Source organism: Manacus candei, unplaced genomic scaffold (assembly GCF_025592945.1).
Source record: "Manacus candei isolate 608988 ecotype Guabito, Panama unplaced genomic scaffold, ASM2559294v1 h1tg000095l, whole genome shotgun sequence".
In the NCBI taxonomy this organism is placed as follows: Eukaryota; Metazoa; Chordata; class Aves; order Passeriformes; family Pipridae; genus Manacus; species Manacus candei.
Window position 1 is genome coordinate 1,713,079 of NW_026138143.1, and position 27,755 is coordinate 1,740,833.

Consider the following 27,755-nt stretch of genomic DNA (forward strand, 5'->3'; position numbering starts at 1 on the left):
TAGTTTCAAACTTGGAGGCCTTTTGGGAAAATATTCATCTTTACTTTCTGCTCTGTAAAACCACTCCATAGGAGAGGAACTCTTCGACATCCTTCTCATATCTTTTTAGCAAAACGTGTTGCTGGATTCAGAGGCATGTTTTAGCTTTTTTGTCCCAAATTTTGTCCATGTCTAGGCCTCATATCATGATAAGACCCAGAAGTGAAATGTCTTTCTCATCCTACACCCCACTTTCCTTGGAAATAAAGCTAAGGCCATTCAGGTCACAAGGGACTATGGTGCAGTCTGATAGTTCCTGAGTCTGCTTTTCAGAGCAGAGCAAGGGTCTGCAGAGCATATCAGCAGTTTTATCCACCTCACAAATGTGTTACTTACATTGGCTTACATTGAAACTATTTCCTTCTTCTATAGTGTCTTTCCAGTGATGAATGCATGTGTCTTCCTTGGCCTGTGGGATTGCTGTTTGATATAATTTTTATTGGAATTAAAGAAACAAAGAGAGAACACAAGAACCATTAGATATTTCCAGAGTCCAAGATGAAGCTAAAAAAGTCAAAACCTAACATGAAATAGGTGTTTTCCATTATATGGCAGCACACATTGGACAAATTAATGTCCTGTGAAAGTCATCTTTAGGTACCTGAGATAGATCTCTTTAATTTTAATAACTTGGCATTATATGACTTGCTATTGCTTCTGTTAACATTTATTGTAATTCATCTATTAAAGAGAGCAATAAAAAGTCAACAGATATGTGAAAGAAGTATCAAAGAATTGTTTCAGTTGAAGGCGGCCAGACTAAATAGTGTCCTTTTCCTTATCAGTGCTTCTGTTACATTTTGAATTATGTATCTACATTTTCATTTATATTTTATACCAATTTTTGTATTTTTTAGAGAAAGCTAAATTATCCCTGTCATTATTTAGCAGAGCAACGGCAGCTTTCAGGTATATATACAAGCTTACTGTACATAAAGAATTGAAGTTTTGAAACAGGATAAAAAACACTTTTTTTTTTCTGTATCTTATGTTGATCACAGTTTAATTCCCCCCCCTCCCCCCCCCAAAAAAAGGAGACTTTATCATAAAATGGTGAAGTTGACCTTTATTTAAAGAAGAAAAACCTGCAACAGGCTAAATCAATGCATTAAACCAACAAAACAGATTTGGAGTGATTCCTAAAACAGTATTGACTATACCTCTACAGATATTTCATCTGAAGAGCTCAAAGCACAATGCAAACCTTTAGTTCTGCCTTACATTATGCTGGTGAGGTATGTGCCTCCTTCTGTGTTCCACATGAGCAGTGAGGTTGCAGGTCTGTGAGAGTCTAAGGCAGTAAAAAATTCTGGGTTTATGTTCCTGCCTATTTCTCTGGATCCACTGTTCACTATGGTGTGTCCCTGCTCCAGCTCTGATTTGATCCACAGTAACCTGGGTCAAGGACCTAACCTGGCAGAAAAAGATCAGCAGAGCACTAGTGCCACACTAAGGAAGGAGCTGAATTGCAGTAAGAGTAGCCACGATCAACCTAAGGAATTACACAATTGCCAGTCGAATCTGATCCTTTTCTTTTGTGCTGAAAAAATAAACAAATAAATATAATCACATTAATAAAAATATTGAAATGTTGTTTGTAAGGTTTTTTCCTAACCTTTTAGCAGGGGAATAATCATCTCCATTTCACCAATAAAAAGCTGTAATATCTCCTGTTTGATTTTCATAATCAACTTCGTGCTTTCTCCTACTTTGTTATCCTCTTTGGGTACTTGGGAGGAACTCCATCTAATCATCTGCCTTGTTATTATTTTCTTGGGGTCTCATGCTTAGTCTATGCATACATAGACTATGTTTTTGCATAAATTTAACTCAAATATAACTCAATGCATTACTATAGAAATTAGCACAAAAAGCCCTTGTGGAGGACTCGAGAAGCTTTTTCAAACAAGTGATAAATCATCATAATAATGCAGAAGAGAAATACTAATATTGATCATGATGATAACACATCCTCTTCTTTATCCTGCTATTACTGAAGTCAATAGTAAAGCTGTATTTACTTCAGATGGTGTGAGATTAAACCTTACAGTATATTATTCCATTTGATTTTGACAATATTTTTTTATAAAATGTCTTCAGCATAAAGAAAACCCTTAACTTTATAGCAGTGCACACACACAGACTTGGATTGAAAACAATACAGATGTAGGTATATCCACAGGATGAATATAATATATGCATATGTGTATATATTTTTTTTCCAAGACTCCTAAGGTGATGTAGGCCTTATGTTTGCCCTTAGATTGATAAATCTGTTAATCTCAGAACTCCCATCAAGATTAGTTTTATTATCTAAGTGAACAGTAATTTAAAAGAAATAGCATTTTATTGAACTTCTGCTTAAATCCAAGCAACTTCAGATAAAGACAGTCTGCCTTGGTGTGACGTGACTGGAGAACTGAAAATGCAAGTTCCTCAGAAACTGCCACCCACTTTCATCTGTGTAACACTCAAAGCCACACTGTATGTTTATACTAAGCTCAAAAGAAATTAATTAGTTTTTAAAGAAAAGTAGCTGTAATGAAAAATCTTAAATATAATTTTTAAACTGTAATTTAATACAAATTCATGACATCAACGTCTGCGTATGCAGAGGTTCTATTTAATTTTCATTAAATAATGTAATAACTTTTTTCAAATATCATTTGACACTAGTAATTCCTTTTTTATTAAGTGTCTTATATTAAAATGATAGGCTAGTATTTCATGCTAAGACTGCAGGCTGGTCTGTTACAGCTGCTTACACTGGAGCACCCACTGGATGGCAGTCACATACAGCTTTGGAAACAATTCAGCATAGTATTTTAACTCACAGACCTGTAAAGAAACCCTAGGTTCAGTGCCTCCGGGGAAAACAATTTCTTTTATTAGATAATACTAGTTTAGTACAAAGACAAGCAATAAAAGTGAGAGGACAGAAATTTCACTATTTCCTGACTGTTGTCTTGTAGTGCACCATTTCATTCCAGGTGCCAGGATTAGAGAAGGGTGTAGCTCAAAGCTGGCTGTGGAAAGCAATACAGGTATCCTCCTGGGACAAGAGGGGAAAGAAATGCCAGAGCTGACAGTGGAGCAGAACCTGGCTCTATCACTGATCACAAATGCTTGCCCCAGAAAATCAGTATAAACATTTCTTAAACAGAGATTTATTTTAACCAGGAATCAAAACAACCTAAAACTTCAGTCATTAAACCCTGAAAATAGTCCACAGCTGAACCCATTTTGAAATCTTTCCTTGACTTCAATGAGATCTGGAAAATATCTGTGAGTGGATAGATTCAATTATTCACTCACTTACTACAAGAGATCAGTTTAAACTAGTAAACCTTTGCAGTAAACTGACTGTACCTGCTAGAGCCAACAATGTAACACAGCATTAGTCTCCTTGTTGCAGTCCCTGATTCCCACATGTGGCAGGATCTTTTGCCTCTGCCCCATGATGGAATGCTTTGCTATGGTGAAGTCCCAAGGGGAAATGAGGTCACTGGAAGAACTTTTTTTTTATTTCAATCTGGCCAATATTACTGCTGACTAACCTGTTCCAAGATGAGGAAAATTAGGGCCTTTCCACATCCTGAATGCTAACTGAAGACAAAGCGAATTTCATTACACCACAGCTGGCAGGCTTTGATATTTTATAATTGTCCATGTGAATGCTCACACAGGTTCATCATTTAAATTGACTTTTCATTTTGATGTATGTCCTGCAGACACAATTAGCGTACTCAGGTAGATGCAGTCTGTACAGTAGGCAGGGATGACTTTTTATTACTTGTTCCTAATAGTTACTCTAATGGAGTAACACTTGGACCATAGCTACAGATTTTGGATACCCACAATACATTGGTAAGTTAAATCATAGATTGATAATTATTATTATAATTTATTCTTATTTTATCAGACTTATGATCGTCTGATCAACACCACTGCTCAGATTCCAACTCACAATAAAAAAAAATATTTAAATATTTTGTGATCTTCAGAGACTATTTTTCCTTTCTATCTACTATGTATATACACCTCTCTTGTAATTTTATGGGGCATTACAAGAAACAGAGGAGCCCTCTTCTCCAATTATTATAGGGTTTTGAGATTATTGCCTCTGCAGACTCATGACCCCGAGAGGCTTTCCAAGTACCTGATCTCACAGTATTCCAGGATAGCATGGAATTCAGCCCTTCCTTCATTTCTCTGCTGCCACTCATTTACGTTTAACCACCGAATTGAGCATTTGCAGTACCACTAAAGAAAAATAATCCACAATAATAACTTTTTTAAATTAGAAATATGGCAAAAAAATATGTGAAAATATTGTATGTCCTTTACTGTTGCCATTTCTCCAGAACTACTTCTTACAGTCTATTGTACCCTGCAAAGTCTTAAATCACATTTATGACTTTCTATTGTGTTTTGTGACAAGGTAAGGCCAGAATAAAATAAACTATTGTTGTTATGTCCTATTTAAACCTGTGTAATAAATGCATAAACCTGAGAAAATAAATAACAACAGCAAAGATAAAAATTCACCTCAATTACCTTTATGAAATATGAACATCAAAACTCTATTAATCTATATTAAACTATCTTAATAGCACTATTACTAAGCATAGGCAATTCATTTTATTACTCTCTTTCTTCACATTTTCCTGTTTAATAGCTAAAAACTAGGGGGAAATAGTGCTAATGTAATGTGATTGTTGTGTCATATCGGGGACAATATGCATTTCTTATAGATTAAACTAAGATGATTACTCCTGAATTTATTTTTTATGTTTCAGTAGGTGTCATAACCATCAAATAGCACAATATTTTCAACAAGAAAATAACAAACATGAAGTGCAAATAAGCATGTCTTATTAATTTATGATTTTTCTGAAAGAAAAGGAGAATGCCTAGCACCTGAATTAATCTTGAATTCCCAGCTATGTAAATCTGGAATTAGCAGTAACATAGGTCCCAAATGGAAATCTGTTTCTACGGAAATAGTAATTTGCTTTATCGTTGATGCTGTTGTTATTTTTAGCAATTATATTGAAGCACGCAAGCAAAACTGATGGGATTCTACATCAATCAGAATAAAAAAAAAAATCCAATACAGGTATTCTCTAGGCCTTGGGAACTGTGGAGATGGTAGATATGGAAGAAAGGGTATTTACTGTTGGTTTTACTTTATCAAAATGAAAGCAGAGTGTATCAGACAGAGGTGTAAGTGACAGCATAAACTCCATAAGGTAGACCTGATTCAGTAGCACTGTAATAAGCAGATCAGTTCAAAATACTCATAACTTCTTTTCTCTTTCTCCAGCTTGATCACTATCCTCCAACAAGTTACAGCCTGCCAGCCGCATCTGACATTCAGTTCAATTCCCCAAAGGCACTGTTCCTAGGAAAAGTTATAGGTAAGATTTCGTTTTATACCTGGGACAATGATGTGTGTCCAGTAGGACAATTGCTGGACATGTCATTCTTAACCAGAAAGTGGTTATAATGGAGTCATACCTAAAGCAGGGGTTGTGTTCACCTGATAACATAGGCTGATGAGCACACAAATTCGTGATTGTCTGCCATGCATTGAAAAAAAAATATGGGCAAAGAGACACTTGCAACACCATATTTGTGAAGTTTCATTACCCTCTCAACGTTAGGTGGAGGCAATACAAGGAAATTATTGAGACCGTTGCTTCTACAAGGAGATATTGAAGTTATTTGGAATATTATTGTTCCCTGTGAAGTTATAATGTGCCTTGTATAATGCCTTTATCCATGCAGACAGCTTTCTTATCCCGGTGCACCCTCCTGTGGCATAACTGTTGCTCAGCACTCTAGCAAAACTGCCACTCTCTCACAGTAAGGCCCACCAGGGAGGTCCTTTGGAAGTCTCTGACACCTACAGCAACACTCATCTGGATATTTTCTATCCCTTTCATGAACCTCATGGTTATTTCCCAGTGTAGCAGCTTCCTGGCCAGCTCCCCAGATGAACTCAAGAGGCAACACAGATGCATCTTAAACTGACTTGGACTCATTTTTAGGCCATGCTACATGCCATTGCTTAATTTTTCTGCTACTGACATCTTACATGAATTTCAAGGGTTACTCACGTCAAGAATCAATTATTCCCAACATTTACAATTTGTGAGGAGGGCTTATTCCCCCTTTTCTGAGATAAAGGATTGTTAATGTTATTTCTTCTAAGCACTTTGTACAGAGTGGTTGCTTAAACTTCAGTGAGGGTTTAATCCAGAAAACTATAAATTTTTCTTTGTTTAGTGGTGTAAAATATTAATTTGTGAATCCCATGCACTGATTTTTGAAGTGGAAAATTATTTGACCACATAACTAATGTGCCTTTTTGAAGATATAGTTTTCCATTTGTTTTGGGTTTAAAATTTAACATGTTGAACTTCTGTGAAAGAGGAAATGAAAATCCTCCAAAATGTTTGGTCAGCAAGAGAGTCATGAACCATTTTCTGGTACTCTCCAAGTCAGTTCTGTTGATATTACAAAAGATGAGGCAGTCTAGCTTTGGTCAATATCTGGAAACAGGGTGCATTCTCACCTCATCACACTTAATTAGAGCAGTTGGACTGGAGCTGACTGTCTGACTCAGCCAGGCTCATGGCGTCTTCATACATTAATTCAAAGTGAGGAGACAGAAGTCTTCAGCCAGAGCCTTCAGAAGCTGAAATAACTCTACAGGAAAGGAATGGGATTCCTGGCATTGAATACTTCATTTTTCTAATAGCATGGGATTATATTAGCACTTTGCAAATATGATTCTTTTGCTTTTTCCTCCCTGCTTATGTTACTGTCTTTGCAAATAAGACAAAAGAACAATAAGCAAAAGAACATATCATTAGCAAAGTAAGAAAGAAACACACAAAAAATCCTTTTATTCTTTCTACCAAAGAAAAATCAAACTTCTCTGCAGAGAGATGGATTTCCTAATGTAAAAGTGTTGTGCAACTGACCATGTCTACTGTGCAACTCTCAGAGTGATGCTGAACGAGGCAAGAGCACAGCTAACACGGTTACCCAAGTGCAGCAGTTTGAAGGGCAAAGTAGACATAGAATTCTGTATCTTTAAAGCTTCTAAATGTCCCATCATACTGACTAGGCATGTTTTAGTGGCCCAGAGGGATTAAAACCAACAGAAGATCTGGAAACATAGATCAAATTACAATTTGTACCCACCTGCAATTACATTCTCTAAATGGGCAATATGGGAGTAGCCTCCCATTTCACTGCTAGTCTGGCATCAGTTGCATTCACTTCCTGTTGTTCTCATACTATGCAATTCTCATTTGTCATCAAAAATGAATGTAAGGCCCTATTTTTTAAGACAGATGGGTTTTTGAAAAGCACTCTGGAAGAATCTTACTAAGAAACTGATCTTCCATCTGTCTTATTTCCATTTTTATTAGTGTTATTTGCATAGGAGCAGATTCTTCTGCCACAGATGTTCTTGCTGTGATAGATAGTTTATTTGCTGCCCATCAGAAATGATCTCTTGAACAACACCTACCCCAATGCAACATCACTTTCTGCTCTAGATGTTACAACAATATAGTTGATTAATAAAATGTTGCCTCATAACTGTTCATAATATTTTCTGTAAAGCAGGAGGGTCAAATCAGAAACAACAACAAAAAAAAGTAATTGAATTGCAGTTGTAAGCAGGGAGAATTTCTTCTTCTTTAGGTTGAGGTGTTTTCTGCTTTCTTGAAATAATTTCCAAAAAATGCTGGCTTGGAGAACACTGATATAAAATAATTTTAACCTTCTGGGAAACCAGAGATAAAGGCATTTAGTATATAATTCTTATTCAGGTAATGTATTATGATTTGAGGAGTGAAATAAAGCTGAAAGAGACAACAAAGGAAAAATACTGTTTTATGTGCATGTGTAGTAACAAAAATAATATCACTAGAGAAATGCAGGATTTTATAAAAATGAATGAAAGGTAATGGCAATGTTTCAAGGAAATTCTTTAATCTGTTATTTAGATACACCTAGGCTTTAATGGCTGATACAGACCAGGTAAGAGGGGAAAGCTGGCTATCTGGATGACCAGCTGTAAAAAGAAAAAAAACCAAAAATTAGACAACGTGACAGGAATCTACATTTTCATTTAGGCTAGAACTTGCAGCTCATTACTACGGTAGAGGAGAGAAGAGGCTTGACTTTTCCATTAAGTATAGTGGGTCTGGATGCAATACTCAGGTTTGTCTTCACATCCTTTTTGGAGACTTACACATGTACTGTCATAGTCTGTACTTTATTACTAAAAGTGGAGTATTTCTTTGGTTGTAACATGCATTCATAAAGAATTAACTACGCATAATTAAACACTACTTTTGTAAAAGTATCATTCTGGTGAACAGAAATAATTTGAGAGTTTCTTAATAGGATATATGATTGACCACAGAAACACCAAGATCAACCATGAGTTGCTCTTGAGAAAGTGTCAGGGAGGTAAAGGAAATGTGCTTCTGTTTTTCATCTCCATCAACCACTCCAAATTAAATTATATCTTTTCGGAAATACCTAAATATCCACTTGGAAACAATTGACATAAAACAAGTCATCTATAACACAGGTTATTAATTTCAGAACTGACAGCTGTACCTGCAGCTAATCTCTGTAGGCTCTGTTTATGTGTCTGCCTCAAGCTAGTGGTCTTCAGGTACTTCCAGTTAGAGTAGCCAAAAGGGACCTTTCAGGTCTCCCTTCCTTCTTACAAAGCAGCTGCCATCACTCTACAGCTAAAGAGAGATCCTAGAAATCAACCCCAGGGGCCTGGATTCTTTTCTTAAAAGGCAGTTTCCTTGATAAATAGTGGTAGAAAGTCCATTTCTGGATGTGGGGCTTTTTCCTGGTGTTAATGTAAGGATGTTTTATTGTTCCCTGACTGGAGTTTCTTTGTTTCTTTACCGGGATATGTGGTGAAGATATAATTGGTCAGGAGACATTTCCCTGGATTCATTGTGACATTCACCACCTTGCACTGATGGAGGGTAACACCATCTTACATATAGCCAAGTAATTAGTTTCAAATGTGCAAAGGAGAGAACATAGAAATACTGCACAAAAAGTAGGAGATAAATGACATTGCTCACATGGTAAAGTATAGAAATGAGAACTCCTTTTTTTTTTTAATGGAATCTCTCCACAAATAGCAACTGAATAGTAGGAGGCAAAAGTTCAAAATCCTTTGAATTTCCAGCAGGGACAATGGCAATTATTCCAAGAGGTAATAATTCTTTACTCCTAGATAAGACACTTTCTTTTCTGTAGAACAAGCCTGGCAGTTTGATGCTTCAACACTTGGAACTGAATAACAGCAATGACCTACAAATTCAGCTATTCATCTCAGTAATTCATCCTACCAAAGCCATCACACACTTTCAAAACCAGCTTCAGAGTCCATGTTTACACACAACTCCAGAGTTTTATCACTTAGAGGGTTTGTTTCATGCTGATGAATGAACATTTCATCTCTTTGAGAACATTAACCATCGTTGAAAAGGGGGCTTTCATAGCCTTTATAAAAAAATTCTGTAAAGGACATAGTCATAATTGATGCTCAGTTTGAGTATGCTGCTAGACATTGACATTATCTGATGGGAAATAAATGCTAATCAAATAAAACATTGAACCAAAATACCAGTTTAGAATTAGATCTCTGATGCTGTAAGGTATTTTGCTCAGCTCTCAAATTTGGATCCCAGAAAACAGTGCAGAGCTGTAAACAGATCATGAATAACCTAAAAGTATTCTTCTCCTGCACATCTTTGACATGCACCTACTACTACTTCATGATCATAATGAGGTTAACACTTCATTATGTAAGTTAGCAGTGTGGCAGTCAGAGCTCCAGAGTTTGAGCTTTGCTGCTCTCCTTCATCTTACAGTGTAGGCAGACAGTCTGAGAGAAGGGTAGCTTAGCCTACTTTCACTGATAATGAGCAGAAAATAGCTAGCATGCAGAAAATTCTTCCACAACTTACTTCAAAGTAAATGCCTGCTGCTTCATTTCTGAGCACCAGTATTAACATTCAGTACTGTAATCTCAGTGAGAATACATATTGTCAAATTAGGAGCCCTCCTCCTACAGTAGATAGCATTTGAATATTAAAAACGTGCTTTCCCCTCCATGAGTCACATATGAGTTCTCACACAAAAATATAACATCTGGACAATTTTCCTTCTCCTGCTGCTCCTATATAATACTATCAGCCTGGTTGAAACAGCTCTGGGATTTAATATTGTCTGTCTCTCTGGTCTCAGATCTGTCTATCTGTCAGTAGCCCACTCTTTGAAGTGTTTCAGGTAAAGGTGGAAATGTTCCAAAGCTCTTCTAGTTAAAAACCAACCAAATAAAAAGTAATTTTTTTCTTTTGTTTCAGACCTTTGGTTTTTTATCTGTCTGGTTTCTCTTAGAAATCCTACCTACAAGCCCCATTCAGAAAGCACTATTTCCCATCTACAAGTCTCCCATCCAAGGGACATGATAAACTTTGAATTCCCAGAACTTCTGAGGCAGAAATGAGAGTAGTCCAAGTGAATTTTCTCTTTTGTTTGAGAACTAGAGAAGAGAAACCAAGAACATCCATTGATGCCATTTGCCTCTCAGCATACATGCTGCATCTTCTTTCCATTTTTCAGAATATTGTGGGATTCAGCTGCTGCAGCATTGTCCAGCTGGTAGCTCCAGAGAGGCAGAAGGTAGACCCCAGACAAGCTGGACTGAATTAGATGCTATGGTAATCACAATTGTCATAAGTATAGCCAACTCTGCTCTTCCAAAAATTAGACGGAGTCATTTCCTCCCACTGACTTTTCACTCTCAACTTTCAGGTGATTCTTCCTCCCTCAGGCCCTATCTCATACTTTTTACTGGCAACTGCCTTTTCATTTCCTGTTGCACTATTCTGTGTGAGAAGACTTCACTGATTACTAGTCTTCAAATCTTCTGTGGGCAGTCAACAACTCCAGAAGGTCAACCACCTTTTTTCTTATGGTCTTCTAGCATGCATACCAGCCTGTAACAGGATGCAGGAGTCTCCTAAATTCCTAAATTATTAAGTTCTTTCTCTTGTGCTTTAATATCACAAAATTGTTTCATATAAATTGTTCTACAGGATCTTGCAGAGAAAATTATCCCATTCCTTTAGAGTTCCTTCCAAAGTATGCATCTATTGGCTCTGGAAAAAAAAAAAAAAAAAGAAAAAAGGAAACAAAGGAAAAAAAAGAGATTGCAAGAACATTTAATTTAGTTAGTGCCATTCTGAACCGATTATTTGCACAAGTCTTATCTGACATTTAAAGCCATGTGATAACACTATTTAAAAGTAATGGAATAAATTGAAAACTTAAACTTCAGTAATTAGAGAGACCTTTTCCTAACTTCTGTATTTTGTTGAGGTGACATCTTAATTATATGATTTTTCCCTACCACAGAAAGACAAGAACTATATCACCTGTACAGTGCAATATCTAATACTAATTTATTTCAAATACAGCTGCTTTAAAGGGTCAAAGAGAGGAACTGAAACATGATCAGGACATCAATAAAACTTGCTGTTGGCCCCATAAAATTATAATGGCATAGATAGAAAAATCGAAGGGCCCAGAGCACCTTCAAGGCTTGTAAAATATATTAAAAAAAAAAATAAAGTTGAAAGTAGAGCACCTTATAATTTTCCTCCAAGTATATTTGAAGGAAAAATAAAAAATTAGAAGTCCCCTAAGATAACAGACAGAATTGACAAAAAATTGCCTTTATTAAGCCATGGCACAAGTCTTAAAATTTTACATTATTTTACTTAACTCGGTCAACTTCTGCCCATGGCTCTAGATATGAAACATTCACAAATAATGTGAATATGCACTAATTTTTAAAACAGAAATAGCTACAGAAATATCATTCTGGCCAGATTGTTTGGGCTGAGGGTGCAGATTGTTTACATACTATTCCTTGTCAGGACAGGTAAAGAAATTATGTCTAATTCAAAACTCATTCATTGTTTGACAATTGAAAAAAAGCTCAGCTTTTATCTGACACTTGTAAAAAAACAACCTGTAGCCTGACCAAAATATTGCAATTGAAACTCTCATCTTTGGTCAGATGTTTATAACCTCTCCAAAGAATTGTATGCCTGCAAGTCTGTGGTCTGATTCAGAGAAGTTGCAGACAGATAAAAGTGACTTGTGTTCCATGTTTTAGAAGATCACTGGGATCAAGTCAACCCTCTCCCTCCACAGCTGTAATACTAGTTTTCATTCCCATCATTAATAATTTGAAGAGGTCTGTGCTCTCTTCTTATCTGCAATGGCCTCTTATGCCAGAAGCACCAGAGGTGTCCTAGAGCCCAGAGAAAGTTTGCTCAGATTTCTAGAGAATCTGGGAAGAGCAAGGGATGTGAGGTCTTCTGTAGTATGAACTAGATAGGAGTTTCATGGTATGTGCCAGAAATAATAAACCTCTAACAGGAATGTAGGACCATGGATACAATCAAAGTGCTGCCCTAATGCTCCTTTGCACACTGGGGCTCAGAGCTGCCTTAGGTCTGGACAGGTTTCATTCTCTCAGAGAAGCCTGGACATATCCATGAGGTTTCAAGCTGTCCAGATTTTTAGGATGAAATATATCTCAGCTGAAAGGCTCAACTTAATCTTTGCACAACTAAAAACTGCTTTGATCCACAGACTTAAGTAGACCTTATATAGAATGTAAAGTAAGTCTATAGTGCAGTGCTGCTGTTTGCAGAAGAAAAAGTAACCTGTTCTGCAAAAGTATATTCAAGACATGGTAAAATACACATGTTCCTCAAACAAAGGAAAAACATGAAGATAAGATAGTCTTTTTGTAGAACCTTTTATAGAACTATAAATTCATAGGCTAAATTATTCATGGTGAATAATTTGCTTAACTCCCACTATCAAAAAAAAAAAAATCTGCTTAGCCAGACCTTTGACTGTAGGCTTCTTTACAGCACCAAAACCTAACTACTGACTTATTTCCAAGTGTTTCTGCCCAACAAATTTTAAAGTTATATATGCACTTTTTAAATAAGCTCTTTCTGATAGATACAGTAATATATTCTCCATCTGCATATTTCAGGGAACAGCTAAACACTGTTAGTTGTCATGAACATGAGAAGGAACTCATTAAAAAGATTGATTGTGTCATTTCCAACAGCTTCAGCTACATTCATGCTGTAGATAACAACATGAAGTTGTATCAGTGACCTCTCTTAAAATTTGCCCTAGCAATAGAGCCAATATCACTTGGCATAAACTGGTTGTCCCTGGTTATTTGCATGGTATTACTGTGTGCTTAGAGTGAAGATACAGAGAAGCAGTCACCCCAAACCCAGCACTGCTACTTGCTGTGACTCAGTCACCAGTAATGAGTTACAAACATACACTCTATTTAGATTTTTGCATCACCTGTGTTTTTCATGTGCCATTTTATATACCGTGAAACATATTTCAGCTGAGTTTCAGACTGACACAGTTTCAAGCTGAAGCATGTCAGTCAATCAGCAAAGAGGGGAAGAAAGAATCTTGCCCCTTGTTGAAGGGAGAAGTTTTATATCTAAGGAAATGAAACAAATTGTTTTCATTTAGTAATTCAGATTGTTTTCTGGATCAGATACAGTAGAAGACATTTTGGAGGTAAAGATGGAAAACTATCTGAACCCTGACAAGTATTCAGTGAGGATATCTACTATAACAGCTAAAATTTTTCACCAAGACACAGGGTCTGAAAAGGCATGTATGGTGAAAGATGGTGCTGATTCTCTGAAGGAAAGTATTTTTGTGGTGTGCTATGTAGTGGAGGTTTTAAAATTGTTCTGTCATGTCTTTTTTTCTTTTTCTTTATTTGGTCTTAAAATATGGCACCTTATTTAAATGTTTTTTAAAAATTTTAGAAGTTTCAAGGCTGTTTTATAGTACTAGGGATAGGATAGGATAGGATAGGATAGGATAGGATAGGATAGGATAGGATAGGATAGTACAGTACTAGGGACAGCATGGTTTTTAAAGAGCTTCCTGAACAGTGACAGTCGATGTCACTAATGGCTCCTCATGCTGCAGCTTGGTTGTTTATTCTGATACTAAATCTGACATATTAGTAGCAGTGTTTTGCCATTGACCATGACAGTCACTGATCCTTGTATTTAGATGCCATAATAAAACTCTATTTAATCTGCAGTACAGTGACTAGTTCATAAATACCTCATTTAATTACAACAGGAATAAACTCACAACTTTACAACTTTGTCATGAGATTCTTTGCGATACAGTCAATAATGTGACTGATGAAGCTGGGAATGGACTACTATTTCTGTATCAATTAAACCAGGAATTAGAGACTTTCTTTACATTTTTCATAGGTAACATCTAAAGTTTCTCTCTAATTTAAATGTAGACAAAAATACGCATTTAATTAGATAGTAACCAAATTTGACTTCCTGGCATCACAGGATGAGAGTCAAAGGTTATGAAGGACATGCAAAGGCTACTGAGCTCTCTGATAACCCATCCTCTATATATGAAGAGCATATGGAGCATATGGGAAAAACCAGCAGTGTATCAGTGGCTGAAACTGATCTGAGCCCAGAAGTGCGGAAGTGTACTGGTGACTGCAAGAGCTGCAAGGGAAATAGAGGGACATGAACTTCAAATACAGCTTCTTAAACCATTTTGCTTTCTCTTAGGCAAACCCAAACATCACTTTGCACGCAGCAAAGGAACTGACATCATCATTTCACAAGGCACATGACCTTGACGAGTTTCTACGCCAGAATGAGAAGGCAGTATTTTTAAGTGATGTTGTAGCTTTATGTCAGCTGAAGCAAATAGCATTTTAAACTGGCATACTTTCCAGTGCTTTCTTTACCTTGAGAAAGAAGCCTGTGCAGCAGCTCTCTAGTAAGTGCCTGCAAGCTTGCAGGACTCCACAGATTTCTCTCCATTAATGCATAGAGCATATCTTAATTGCTTAAGTCTGTTATCTTGACTTTGCAATAGTGTCCCTCCAGGGATGAAGGAATGCCTGGCCAGCAGCTCAGTTTGCATTGCATCTGGTACCTGGGTATTGCTTGTGGTGTGCCACATCCTTTCTGCTGAGGAATACACTGAAACCAGTGCATTGATACTTATGAATGACCTTTTTTTTATTGGAATTAGAATGATGGGCTGCACCCTGTCCTTATACAGGAAAATAAAAATCAATGGGAAGTGTTAAGAGCTGCACTACATTTTCACTTTATTCTGAGGGAATCAGAGAGGGAATGGGGAACAGGAAGAGTGGGACATGGTGACCTTGACAGACACCTAGCTTGTGTTCAGACCTAGATATCTTCTCTTTCTTGTTTCCTTAATCATGAATTATCTAGTAAGGTGTTTATCACAGTGTTCAGACACCATCCTCTATTCCCAGTGTGATTCCTTTACCAACAGTGCTGCATACCCAGCTCTCTCTGCACTGGTTTTGTGGCTTTTCAATGGTGTGCATGGCACCTACACACCAAATCCATTTCTATCACTTCCAAGCTGACCATTTCCAATTCTTCCTTAAGATTTACCTATGATGGTTAATTTTTTCAAGAAATTTACCTTTTATGCAGTTGTCAAAATAATGTGTTCAGTCAAATTAAAAGCCAATTAAACATAAGCCAAATCATAGTATAGGGCAGACAAGTACCAATTCTCGTATACACCAGTACCCCTGAATTTGTCACCAGTACCTGGTCTGTCTGCCTTTGAGCTTTTCCACAGCTCCATTTGAGAGCAACAAGCTTAGGAGTCCTCTTATTACTGAAAATTGTACTGCATTGTAATGCTTCAGTTGATTTAGCTTTCTTCAGAGTAAAAGAAATTTGGGGAGTTTTCTTCATATACACACTTGTTTTAGGCTTCTTGCCTAGACCATATCTCCCTTCTCCTCCCAGCCTCATCCTCTGACTGCCCTTATTATCGTCGCTCCTTCCCTCTAGCTCCAGCTCATGCATAAATTTGCATCAGGCATATTTTATCTCAACAATACTCAAGTCAGGTTGCACCCTGTTCCTGCAGTTGGATTCAGAGTGCCGTGTCTCTGTTGCTCTGGACCCAGCTCCTTCTCCCCTCTGCTCTTACACATTTCAGTAGCCCTGAGGCTCCCAGGCACCCAAAGCTGTGGTGTGATCAGTAAAGCATGGCCAAGCGCTGCAGGTCACCTTTCTCCAGGCTCTTAGCATGAGGAAATGCTCTTCTTCTTTTCTTCCAGAACTCAAATGGAAATGGTTAAACATGTCTATGTTTTGAAAAGTAATTAGAAATTATTATCAACTGGTTAAACAAATTTCTTTCTGTGAGAATTAAGCAGCAGGGGTGCTTTCTGAATATCAAGTTCTTAATGTGAATTTGGGTAGATGTCTCGGGGGGGGGGGGAAGGAAGAACCAAAGGAACTGAGGAGTGGCATGGGAGAAGCTGTGAGAAAAACAGATGTAGGGAACAGAGCAGTGGTGACAAATCAACAGCGCTGATAAGCTAGAAAGCTGGTTTATGCCAGAAGCCTGTGCATCAAACAGGAATGTCCCAGTCTTGTGGTGCCAGATTGGAGGAATGTACAGCTTGGGAAATGGCACTTGATCAACTGTCCACGGGAGGTACCAGTTTTTCTCGTTTCTTTGAGTTTTTCTTGCCACCTGACCATGAGTCAAACAAATGAGCAAATAAGATATATATATATATACCTCATCCATCTGCTTCTTAATTAGTGTGGATTGACTTCTGTTCCCTAACAAAGTCAGATCTGTCAAAATGCACAGCAACTGTCCAGGCTGAGCATATGACAATTTGGCTTCAGCCTGTGCTGCTTTCACAGATCTCAAACTGAGGGCATCAAGGTTTGGGCTGGCACATTTCCATCTTCTTGGACCTCTAGTCATACTAATTCAGTATAATGGACAAAACTAGCGACACGCTGCTCTCCCTCTCCATATGCAAGGACAAGCTGATGAACAGGATGGTATGATCACTGCTATGTGATCACTGCTAACCTTGCAGCAACCTCTTCAGTTTGAGCAGCTGACAGAAATCCTCAGTTCTAACCACCAGCCTCACTGCTATTTAACTGGTTAACAAACACATCAGCCAGCCTTTTAAGGCAAACACATCAACTTGTCACAGATTTTCTGAGACAAAAGGACAGGGTTCTCCGACATTCTAAGCTCCTGCAATATCAATCTAGGCTTCACTCTTATTATCTAGACTGCTGCCTGAATCAAACTCTTCATGTTATTAACTAACTGGAGACAGGGAGGAAAGAAATGAAAAAAATACCAATTTAAATATTTTCTAGTATTCAGATGGACTCATCTGCAAAAATCCCTTTTTTTAAAGGATATTGGGGATTTCTTGTTGCCAGTATTCAGCTTCTCTTTCAGAACTTGGTGCAGAGCATGCTTAAATACAGCCCTTTACAACTGTCTATGTAAAGAGTTTCCACAGATGTGTACCTACCTGCTTGGCAGCTGCTGAGAGAGACAAATTATTTTTAAAGGTCACCTATCATGTTCCATTTTTCCAGCTCTTCCTCTGACTCGCATCCACCCAGCAGCCCAGAAGATACTCTGTACAGGTTGCCTGTCATTCAGAAGTCCTGGACAACTCACCACTGTGACTGTGAAATTAAACTCAGCTTTGCACAGGCCATGAACTGGAACACACTGTGGCTACATTAACCGACACACAGCTAAATGTTATGCCCAATAAATTTAGCATACTCAGAATATTTCAGCCTCACTGTACATCTGTTGATGTGTCAGACTACATGCTTTCTGTGCATTTTAATGCTGTCAGATGTTTGAGCATCACAAAGCTTGCTATATTACAGTGGAATTACCAGCAATATTTAAAGTATTTCTTTTTAGCAGTTTCAGAGTGGGGGGAAGTATGGGTAGAAAGAGAAGTGAAGATTTTTAGGGCAAAACAATAGTTAAAGATTTGTTTTTTCCTCAGCTTAAATCAAACTGTTTTGATCAGTAACAGTGCACTGAAGAAGGGAGGAAGCCTATGGTATTTTAGGGGATTTAGTACTTCAGTTAATTTCAACATGGAGATCATAATGAACAACACTAAGATTTCCCAGCACAGAAATTCTCAGATATGCATATGTTCTTGGAGTTCCTGAGGCTTCTCAAATAATGCAGTTTTTCCAGATTTCTGTGAAGAGCTCTTCTGGTGTGAGGCAGGTGTCTTGACAACAATCATCTTCTAGCCCCGCCACAGTCTACCAATCCATGTGACCCAGAGGCCTTAACCAACCCTGTGATGCTTAAAGTCTTGAAGAAAACCATTTGTTTTAAGTGCTTGATCACTGTGATTTGAAAATATCTGAAAGCAGCAGTGTTCTCTTCAGACAAAAAAGAAAAAACAAACAAACAAACAAAGAAACACAAAAATAAAATAAAAAAGAAATAGAGAGTTGATAGGGAACTGGTAGACATAGAAAAGAATAAAAGACATAACTGATGATAATAGTTTGAATAAAACAGGAAAGAAGGAAACAACTGAAATGAGAATAAAGAGGATGTGGAAAAACAGTAGTGAAAAAGGAGGGTGGGGAGAAAACACTGAATGGGAAACCATAATAGATAGGTGGTGACCTCTATCACATAACTAGCATCAAATACTTAAACAGAAAGCTCCTGAGAACCTGGGAGGCCCAATATTTAGTAAAACACCATAAGGTTTACTCCAGATAAATCATCAAATTATACTTAAAATCTGTATTTTTTAAGCTGACTTAGCAAAAACTTCTGCATATTTTGTGGAGAGCTTTTTGCTGTGATTCCTCTTGTCTTGGAGTTTTTCCATTTAATATTAATTCTCTGGTGTCCTTCTCTTAGTCATACTGCAACTGATTTAGCACCTTAGGACAGCAAGGATTTGGCTTCTCTGCTCTTATAATTTAACGTGTATTTTGTGACTAAAACCTACTTAACATATTAATCTTGAAGAATCTCAATATTAATCATTAATCTTAGTTCTTAAAGAGGTTGGGGTTTATGTGGTTATTTTTATAGTTTTTTAATATAAATATATAAACTATAATATGTAAGCTAGAAATCATTTCAAATACAATTATACCAAGCAGATTCTAGAAGGAAACTGATTTCCTCCTAGAATGCGTGCATGCATTCAGTTTATTAACACTGCATCTTCTTTATCAATTCAAATACGATTTCTCATTTTCCAGTGAAATCTTATCTGAATATTCTTCCATTCCAGAGATTTTACAGTTCATGCATTTCTTTATGTATTAATTAAATATCTAATTTTCTATTTGGGTCTGTGATTTGGATCCAATGTTTTGCCAGCTTATTCAAAATTACCCTTTTGACAGGAAAGAATAAATTCATTCCTTGGAGAAGGGAACAATGTCTTTAATTATCTAATTTTCTTCTCTTTGGTATCTTATCATAATCCTTTATTCCTTTTTACCCTCAGTGCATTGTTTTAGAAATTGAAAAGGCATTAATAAAATCACACAATGGTTTAGACTGGAAAGAACCCCAAAGACCACCTAGTTCCAACCCCCCTCCCATGGGCAAGTGAACCTTCCACTTAGACCAGGCTGCTCAAAGCCCCATCCAGCCTGGCCTTGAACACTTCCAGGGATAGGGCACCCAGAACTTCTCTGGACAACTTGTTCCAGTGCCTCACCACCCTCACAGTCAAGAACTTCTTCCTGATATCCAATCTAAATCTCCCCTCTTTCAGTTTGAAGCCATTCCCCCTTGTCCTGTCTCTAATTTCCTTGTAAAAAGTCCCTCTCCAGCTCTCTCATAGGCCCCCTTCAGGTACCAGAAGGTGCTCTAAAGTCTCCCCAGAGCCTTCTCTTTTCCAGGCTGTACAACCCCAACTCTCTCAGTCTGTCTTCAAAGTAGAGGTGCTCCAGCCCTCTGAGCATCTTCATGGTCCTCCTTGGACTCAATCTAAGAGGTCCATATACTTTTTGAGGGCCCCAATCCAAGGAAAAAAATTGGCAAGAAATAAATCTCTTCATGACATGGAGCTGCAGCATTTCTATTCTTGTCAACAGACTTCAGGCACTCCAAATGAAGTAGATTGTGCTAATATTGTCTTCATATTGTAGTGTGCCAACCAGAGGTGTTTCTGTTCTGTGAATTTTATCTGAACAGTCAGGAAGTGTTTGGAAGAATATTTGTGTTTCCTGGGTTGTGATTTCATTACCTCCCCAATTGCTTCTGCTTTTGGACAATAGCTTAATTTTTTCCTCATCAGCAATGTGACTTTTAATTTTTGTGTGTGAAATATCAGTAATAAAAGCTTCTTGCATTTGCAGAAAACCCTGTGTTACTGTAGGACTGGCCTGGTTTTGAGTCCTGGCAGATGTTGCTCTTCCTGACACTTTGAGACATTGTATCAGTGCTATTTTGAGTGATTCACAGTCTGATCAGCATTTGACATAAAAATAGAGACTTTTTCACAGTTTTGTGTCCCCTACACATTCATCTACTCCTTTTACTTTTCTGCTTTCCTGCTGTACAACTGGGACATGGCCCATGCAACAGTCTAATCCAAACCTCCCTGGTTACAACTTTGTTTTGCGCATGCAAAGCCTTCTAATCAGGTTGTTTAGGGGGCTTCCAAAGGCTTCTTGAAATATCCACATGATCAGCTAGTCTCTGTCCTGATAAACTTGTTACAGAGGCAACATATGTTCAATAGGATGGAGACAGACAGTGCTGGAGACTCTCCTGGCAGGATTTGAAGGCAGTTGTGCAGTGCATTTGTGGTGTCAAACAGAATGATGTAGTAGAAAATAAACCAGTCTGCTAGTCTGGGATTTGAGATCCAGAGTTTTAGAAACAATTCAAAATAGCACAATGCCATTTGTTGTTGCACAAACCTGCAGTAGTAACAAGACAATAGCAGCAGTCTTCTGACTGACCAAGGAAACACGCAGCCCATTTGGTACGAGCTGTGGAGGCACCACAGGAGCTTTGTAAGCATTCTTCCATTCCAAGTATGTTCTACATTGTCAGTGTTGGAGATAAATGTTTCCTAAACAGGATATCAAATAGTTATTTTTAATGAGTTCTTCAATACGATAAAACTCAAGATTTTTTTAAACTTTTAATCAGGAGGAACATTTCATTTCTGCATTTTTCAATATACTGCATAGAGATCCCTGGAGTTCAGTCTTTCTGACTCAAGACAGGAAATTATGCAGCAAACCCCTGTCTTACTGCCAAATGTGTTTCTTTTTATGAACTCTGCATATATATTATAGATACGCTTTTCTTACCTCTTTTATCTTCTATTTATAGAGACAACCTACAGTTTTAAAGACTAAAATCCTTTTTAAGCAGAGAAGCAAAGCTCTTGTGTGAGTTGCTTGAGCAATGTTGACCTTTGCAAACAGTCTCCACTCCTTGGACAGATAATTAAGTATGTCTTTCCATCAGGAGGGGCAAACTTCTCAAGACTCAGCATTCTGCTAAGGTGCTTGAAACACCAGGAAGCAAGAGATTTAGCTCTGATGCACTGCTACAGAAAAAAGGCAAAGAATAGCAGAAGAAATTGAGTGTACTGATTTACTTTAGCTCATGAAAATTATTGTCAGGTAAATAAAACTAGGAAGCATGTGTATATAATGACTATCACATTAATCTGTTCCCTATAACAGATAATGGCTGCTGCTTTCCTTTTATCTCTTGAAAAATCTGTTCTCTGACATACTAGTACCCCGTAGAAGGGAAACGTAGTGTTGTAGAGACAAAACTGCACTGATTGATTGTCCTGAATTCACTGATTTGCAGAACAGCAAACTGAACAGGTGCTGCAGTGAAAGAACAATTGGCTTCCTAGCAGGCGATGACAAGCTGACTTTTCTTTCTTGCAGCAGATTTCTGGAAGTTCATTTTGGGGAGTAATCACTGTCATTTGGATCATCATATGCCAGTAATTAAGAAGTGAATTTCATTCTCAGTTGGATCTGGTTTTTGTATTTGCAGTGTGGAATAATGTCAGTGACTACTGACATTATTGTTGTCTGGATAAAATATATCCTAAACCTCACGAAATATCTGTTTTGTAAATAATTGTTATTTTCAATTATTTCTCATTGGATGATAAATAACACATCAACTTTCAGCCATGGTAGTATTTCAGATTTAGAGTCCTGATAAGTGCATGAAAATCTCAAACTAAGGCCCCTTATTTGTATATACTGAAAGTAAATTGGATCTGTATTGTAAATCTGGTCTAGCAATGATCTAGAAAATCTAAAAGCCATACAGTAAAATCATTGTAATTTGTAATTGGTTTACTTTGTTTATAAAGAAACAAGTTATTTTTGACATTTAGGTGGTGCCAGGAACTTCTTCTAGCCAAGGAAATCATATCTGTTTCCCAAATTAAAGTGTAAATTCTGAAAGAGAACACTGCCCACTCCAAACAACCACTGACCATGTGTTCAAAAGGGCATTGGCTGAAGGTAAAGTAAAAATGTGTAAAACCTGTTTTTTGGGCTTCTACTCATAATCTCTGCTGTCAACAATTAAGTTCAGTAACAGTCTTCCTTTTGGGGAGACTAGGAAAAATCTTGCTCCCAAATAATGCAAAAGCTCAAGCAACTGCCCTAGAGCTGCACTCATTTCAGAGAGGGACCTTCACCAAAGGCTGTGTGCAACAAAGGCTTCGCGAACAGAATGACCACCAGGCTAGCAGTCCCCCTAAACAGAGTGGAAGAATTGATGCTTTGGCAGGAATAACTATGTGGAATGCATATCCTGAGATCTTCAAAGTGAAATATATACAAAAGGTCTTTCAGGTGTTTTTGCTGGCACTAAGCGCCTCCTTTCTGGAGGACAAAAGAGTCACCTCCTTCACTTATGGCCTTGTCCTTCAACAACATAATAGCTTTTATACTTATAGTGTTCGTTTCCTAACATGCAGAGGAAGAGCAGAAGTGACACAAACTCTTTCTACAATTGTTCTATAACTATTTGCATTTATTTGAGAGGGTATAGAGCAATCTTACACTTCCAGTTGATACAAAGGAACAAAAGCACACACACCCCTCTCTTGCCATTATAGCAATGAACTGATTTATCACAGTCTCTGGGCCTCCTGTGCCATAGTCATTATGCCAATATTATTGTCCAGGTGTTTACTCTTGAAACAGGAAAAGGAGACTGTTACTTTTCCCTGTTTGCTGAACTTTAAGTTACAGTTCCTTCAGTGACTAACACACATAATCGAGTGAGAGTTTAAGATGTATTTTTCAGGTTGATGACTAGCTTAATCCCTAAAATTTAGAACCAGGTTTGAGAGCAGGCCTAGAGGGGTGAGTAACATCCATCTGGCTCCGTATTTCAGTGATGAAGTTCTTTGAAGATCTGAAAAAAAGTACTGGAAAACCTCCATTTAAAATGTTTTAGCTAAATCACAATCCCATTATATATTTTTTAGAATGCCCACAGGTTGTAAGTCAGAAAGTTCTTTTCATAGTTTTTTCCCTACTATCAAGTATGTCTAATTTGCTACTGAAACTGTCTTCAGTATGCTCAGAGCAATATCATTTGGCCACATGTTTCAGTGTATTCACACTCACCCCCTCATCCACAAAATTAGCCTTCAACCTACAGTTCTTGCCTTTGGAACAATCATGTGCAGAAAAAGAAAAAAAAATCAGTGACAGTTTGCTCAAGATTTCCAGGAGAGCACAGCCATTTTACTTATGGCTTCCAAAAGGAATCTCCCTGAATCTGATTTTATTATTTAGGATCACCTCTCTTAACACAAACTCAATTGCCATATTAAGACTATATTTGCTAAGATGATTTACAGTGTTTAAAATAATTGATGAGTTTTCTTGTTTAATTTATGAAACAATTACTGGAGGCATATGCCACATGTGATGCAGAAAGATGTTTTCCTTAAAAATGTTTTCCAATGTCTTTTGTGTCTTTTTTCCTCATACCCAAACTATCTACCCACAAAGTAAAAAGAAATATTGTGTTACTCAATCACCACATGGTCCTAGAGTAAAAATGATTAATTGTCCGTGGGGCTGCAGACCTCAGAAAATATGCTTCCCAGGGAAGCCTAAAGCACAGAAACACAAGGACACCCCAGCAGCTTGATTGCCCTTTGTAAGAGCTTCACCTAGGTTGCAGTAAGCTTTGAATAAGCCTCGTTACACTACTGAAAACTACTTTTTTGCAATCAGACAGCATGGTAATAAATATGGTAAAGGTATTCATCTCTATTAAATATCCTGAGACTGCTCCTTATTTGTCAGCCAAGGATAGACTGAGACTTTCAACTCAGTATGCTATGTTATAACTTGGTGTTTTAGCTTAATGGTAAAGCATCACTGTCTGTTTTCATTCTGTGGAGTGAAAATAGATAATATTTTTGTTTTTTCCTTATTGCAAAAGAGAATGGCTTAAGCTTAAGTCTCAGGTATGGTATTGAGCCCAGTATTAGTTGGGCTCATTGTGTAGCTTTTCTGTTGTCAGTTTTAACAGATCTCCTTATTTTTTCTAGCTTTCTATACCTGTAAGAGCAAATAATAATGACAGTACTCTTGGGATTTCAGTCAGTGTTTTTCTTTTATTAAATAATAGTAAATGTGCTAAGTGAACATTCTTATCCCCATTTAGAGTCGACCAGTTCAAGTGACTTGTCTTGCCTCAAACTACTTGATCATTTGGCAGTTGAAAAAAACAATTCCAGCTCTGGTAGGCAGATGGTACTGACTATTTTTGGTACTGGATGGAGCTAGAAGGAGCAACCTGGAGGTGTCTTCAGAAGGACACCTTAAAAGTGAAGCCAATGGGGCCTTTGTCCTTTGGCATCAGTTGAACTTGCATTCAGCATAAAGGAGTGTGATTGCAGAACTTTTCAGGAGGAGGGAGGGCTGTATAAGCATTCCTCTGCAGATGTCTTTCAATCATGTTTTCATAAATAGTTGAGGCATCTTACCTCAGGCATGGCACATGGAATAGTAGAAAATTGGCACACATTTTCCTCCACTCCAACCAAGCAAGCAATAAACATTCATGTAATGAGCTAGCTAGAGAGAGGCATTGATGTTCCAGTAACATCAAAGAGGTGCCAAAAATAATACTGAAAGCAAGGTCATATTGCTCACAATCAAATCCTTGATGGAAAAGCTGAACATGCTTCTGGAACTGAAAGACAACATCAGGTGATTACAGGGTACTCATCATTTAATAATGACAGGACCATTTAGTGAAATGGCTAAGCACTTGTGGTGAGTCCCAAAAATAATTCCACTCCCTTCAATTAGAGCAGCCATCAGTTTAAATATAGATTTCAGAGGGAGTGAGAGGGAACCTAGCTAGACAGCATCAGAAAACTCTAAGGCTTGTACTGAAGCACGACTTAAAAAACTGTGCAAATTGGAACAGGAACTGTAATATAACACAGTGTACCTCCTCAGGTCACTTCTTCCAACCATTAGTCTGCTATACCTCTAAAAACTGCTGACAGACACTTCTTGATATGCCTTTCTTGGCTCAAAGAGCTCTGTAGCTCTTTGTACCTTCTTAGGTAGCTTCTAATCTTCTAATCTTCTAAGCTTATGATCCATGACTTACTTCCTCTAAGCACATGCTTTATTGATATTGTGGATTCTAATTTCATTGATTCAACATTGACATGAAGACACATGCACCTTTCTAAAATACTGTTATATAGTTTGACCAAACTTGTACTCGAAGTCTGAAATTTAAAATTTATTTAAGGAAACATTTTTAGCTATTAATTTATTTGAAGATTTCATGTGTTTACTTACTCCTTCTTTCATTTATTTGTTACTTATAGATTTCTACAATGTTACTTCCACTGCTTTTATGAAAAGTGGTATCAGGCTATTCATCCAATAGTTAATCACATGATTTTTTTAACCAATTTTTAATTTTTTTGAAAGGACCTAAGAAACCTTCAAGTCTTCTGTAACTCCAGCACTTAAAGATCTATGGAATGCTGTAGGTAGACCAAACTCTTCAATTTAAACCCAGGAGTTCTTAGAAAACACTAACTTATAGGTTCATATAAGCATAGAATATGAAATCATAGAATGGCCTGGATTAGAAGGGATCTTAAAGGTCATCTAGTTCCAACTCCCCTGCCATGAACAGAGACTCCTTCCACTAGACCAGGTTGGTCAAAGCCTCATCCAACCTGGCCTTGAACACTGCCAGGGATGGGGCATCAAAAACTTTTCTGGACAACTGGTTCCAGTGCCTCATCACCCTCACAGTAAAGAATTTCTTTCTAATATCTAATCTAAACCTACACTCTTTCAGTTTGAAGCCATTCCCCCCTGTTCTGTCACTACATGCTCTTGTAAAAAGTCCCTCTCCATCATTCTTGTACACTCTCTTCAAGTACTGGAAGGCTGCAATTAGGTCACCCCAAAGCCTTCTCTTTTCCAGGCTGAACTAACCCCATTCACTCAGCCTTTCCCCATAGGAGAGTTGTTCCACCCCTCCAATCATCTTGGTAGACCTCCTCTGGACTCCATCCAATAGGTCAATGTCCTTCCTGTGTTGGGAACCCCAGAGCTAGACACAGTGCTCCAGGCGGGATCTCATGAAAACAGATAAGAGAGGGAGAATCACCTCTCTCAATATGCTGGCCACACTGCTATTGATGCAACCCAAGACACACTTGGTTTTCTGGTCTGTGAGCACACATTGTTGGCTCACATCCAGTCTGTGATCCATCAGCACCCCCAGGTTGTTCTGGGCAGGGCTGCTCTCTATCTGTTTATCCCCCAGCCTATATTGATACCAAGGGTTGCCCTGACCCAGGTTCAGCACTTTGAATTTGTTCTTGTTAAACCTCATGGGATTCCCACAGGCCCACTTCTCGAGCTTGTCCAGGTCCCTCTGGATGGCATCCCATCTTTCAGGTGTTAACTGCACCACTCTGCTTGGTGTCATCTGCAAATTTGCTGAGGATGCACTTGATCCCTTCATCTATATCATTAATGAAGATATTAAATAACACTGGTCCCAGTACTGAACCCTGATGTAGGGGTTTGATTTTATTTGTAATTTTTTGCCTGATTAAAAGGAATTGTCACATCCTCGTATGATACAAGCATAAAGTGTGGAACCTTGTTCTTTGAGATACAAGCTATTTTTAAACATCCACTTCCATCCATGGATTTCTTCCTTTCTCTCCTCCCTCTTGCTGCTGTTCATTATCTCCCTCAGCTTTGACCAGATAGGCTTTTTATAGCACATACATCACATATTGAACATAATCAGGTTATGATTGTTGGTCCCTAGGCAACCACCATTTTCCAGGCCAGTGATAAAGTCCTCTTTACTCTTCTTAATGAAGTCCAAACTAATTATGTCATAGTCAGTAAAATTTTTAGAAAAAAAAATTCAATAATCTAATGATGCTCTACTACTGGTTGCATGAGATCCCAGCACAATCATCCAAAATTGAAGTTTCTAGGAAATGAGAATGACGGCATTTCTTCCAAACACAGCAGACATGTCTATCATCCCCTTTTCATGAACTTTATTAGCATACATGTTGGGACACCCATATTTAAGATCATGCTGGCTTAAGTTATTCACCAACAGAAATCTGCCAGTGACATGTTCCTTCCGTA

General features: G+C 37.7%; 1 protein-coding gene across 4 annotated transcripts in view; it reads left to right on the forward strand.

Moving 5' to 3' along the window:
• The window catches only part of CNTNAP2 (contactin associated protein 2), a 1,217,517-nt gene that overhangs the window by 1,148,067 nt on the left and 41,695 nt on the right, over positions 1-27,755 (forward strand). For all 4 annotated transcript variants that reach the window (XM_051768491.1, XM_051768490.1, XM_051768493.1 and 1 more), the window contains one exon: positions 5,366-5,459. In XM_051768491.1, the coding sequence (XP_051624451.1) occupies positions 5,366-5,459 (94 nt within the window). The remainder of the gene's footprint in view (positions 1-5,365; positions 5,460-27,755) is intronic.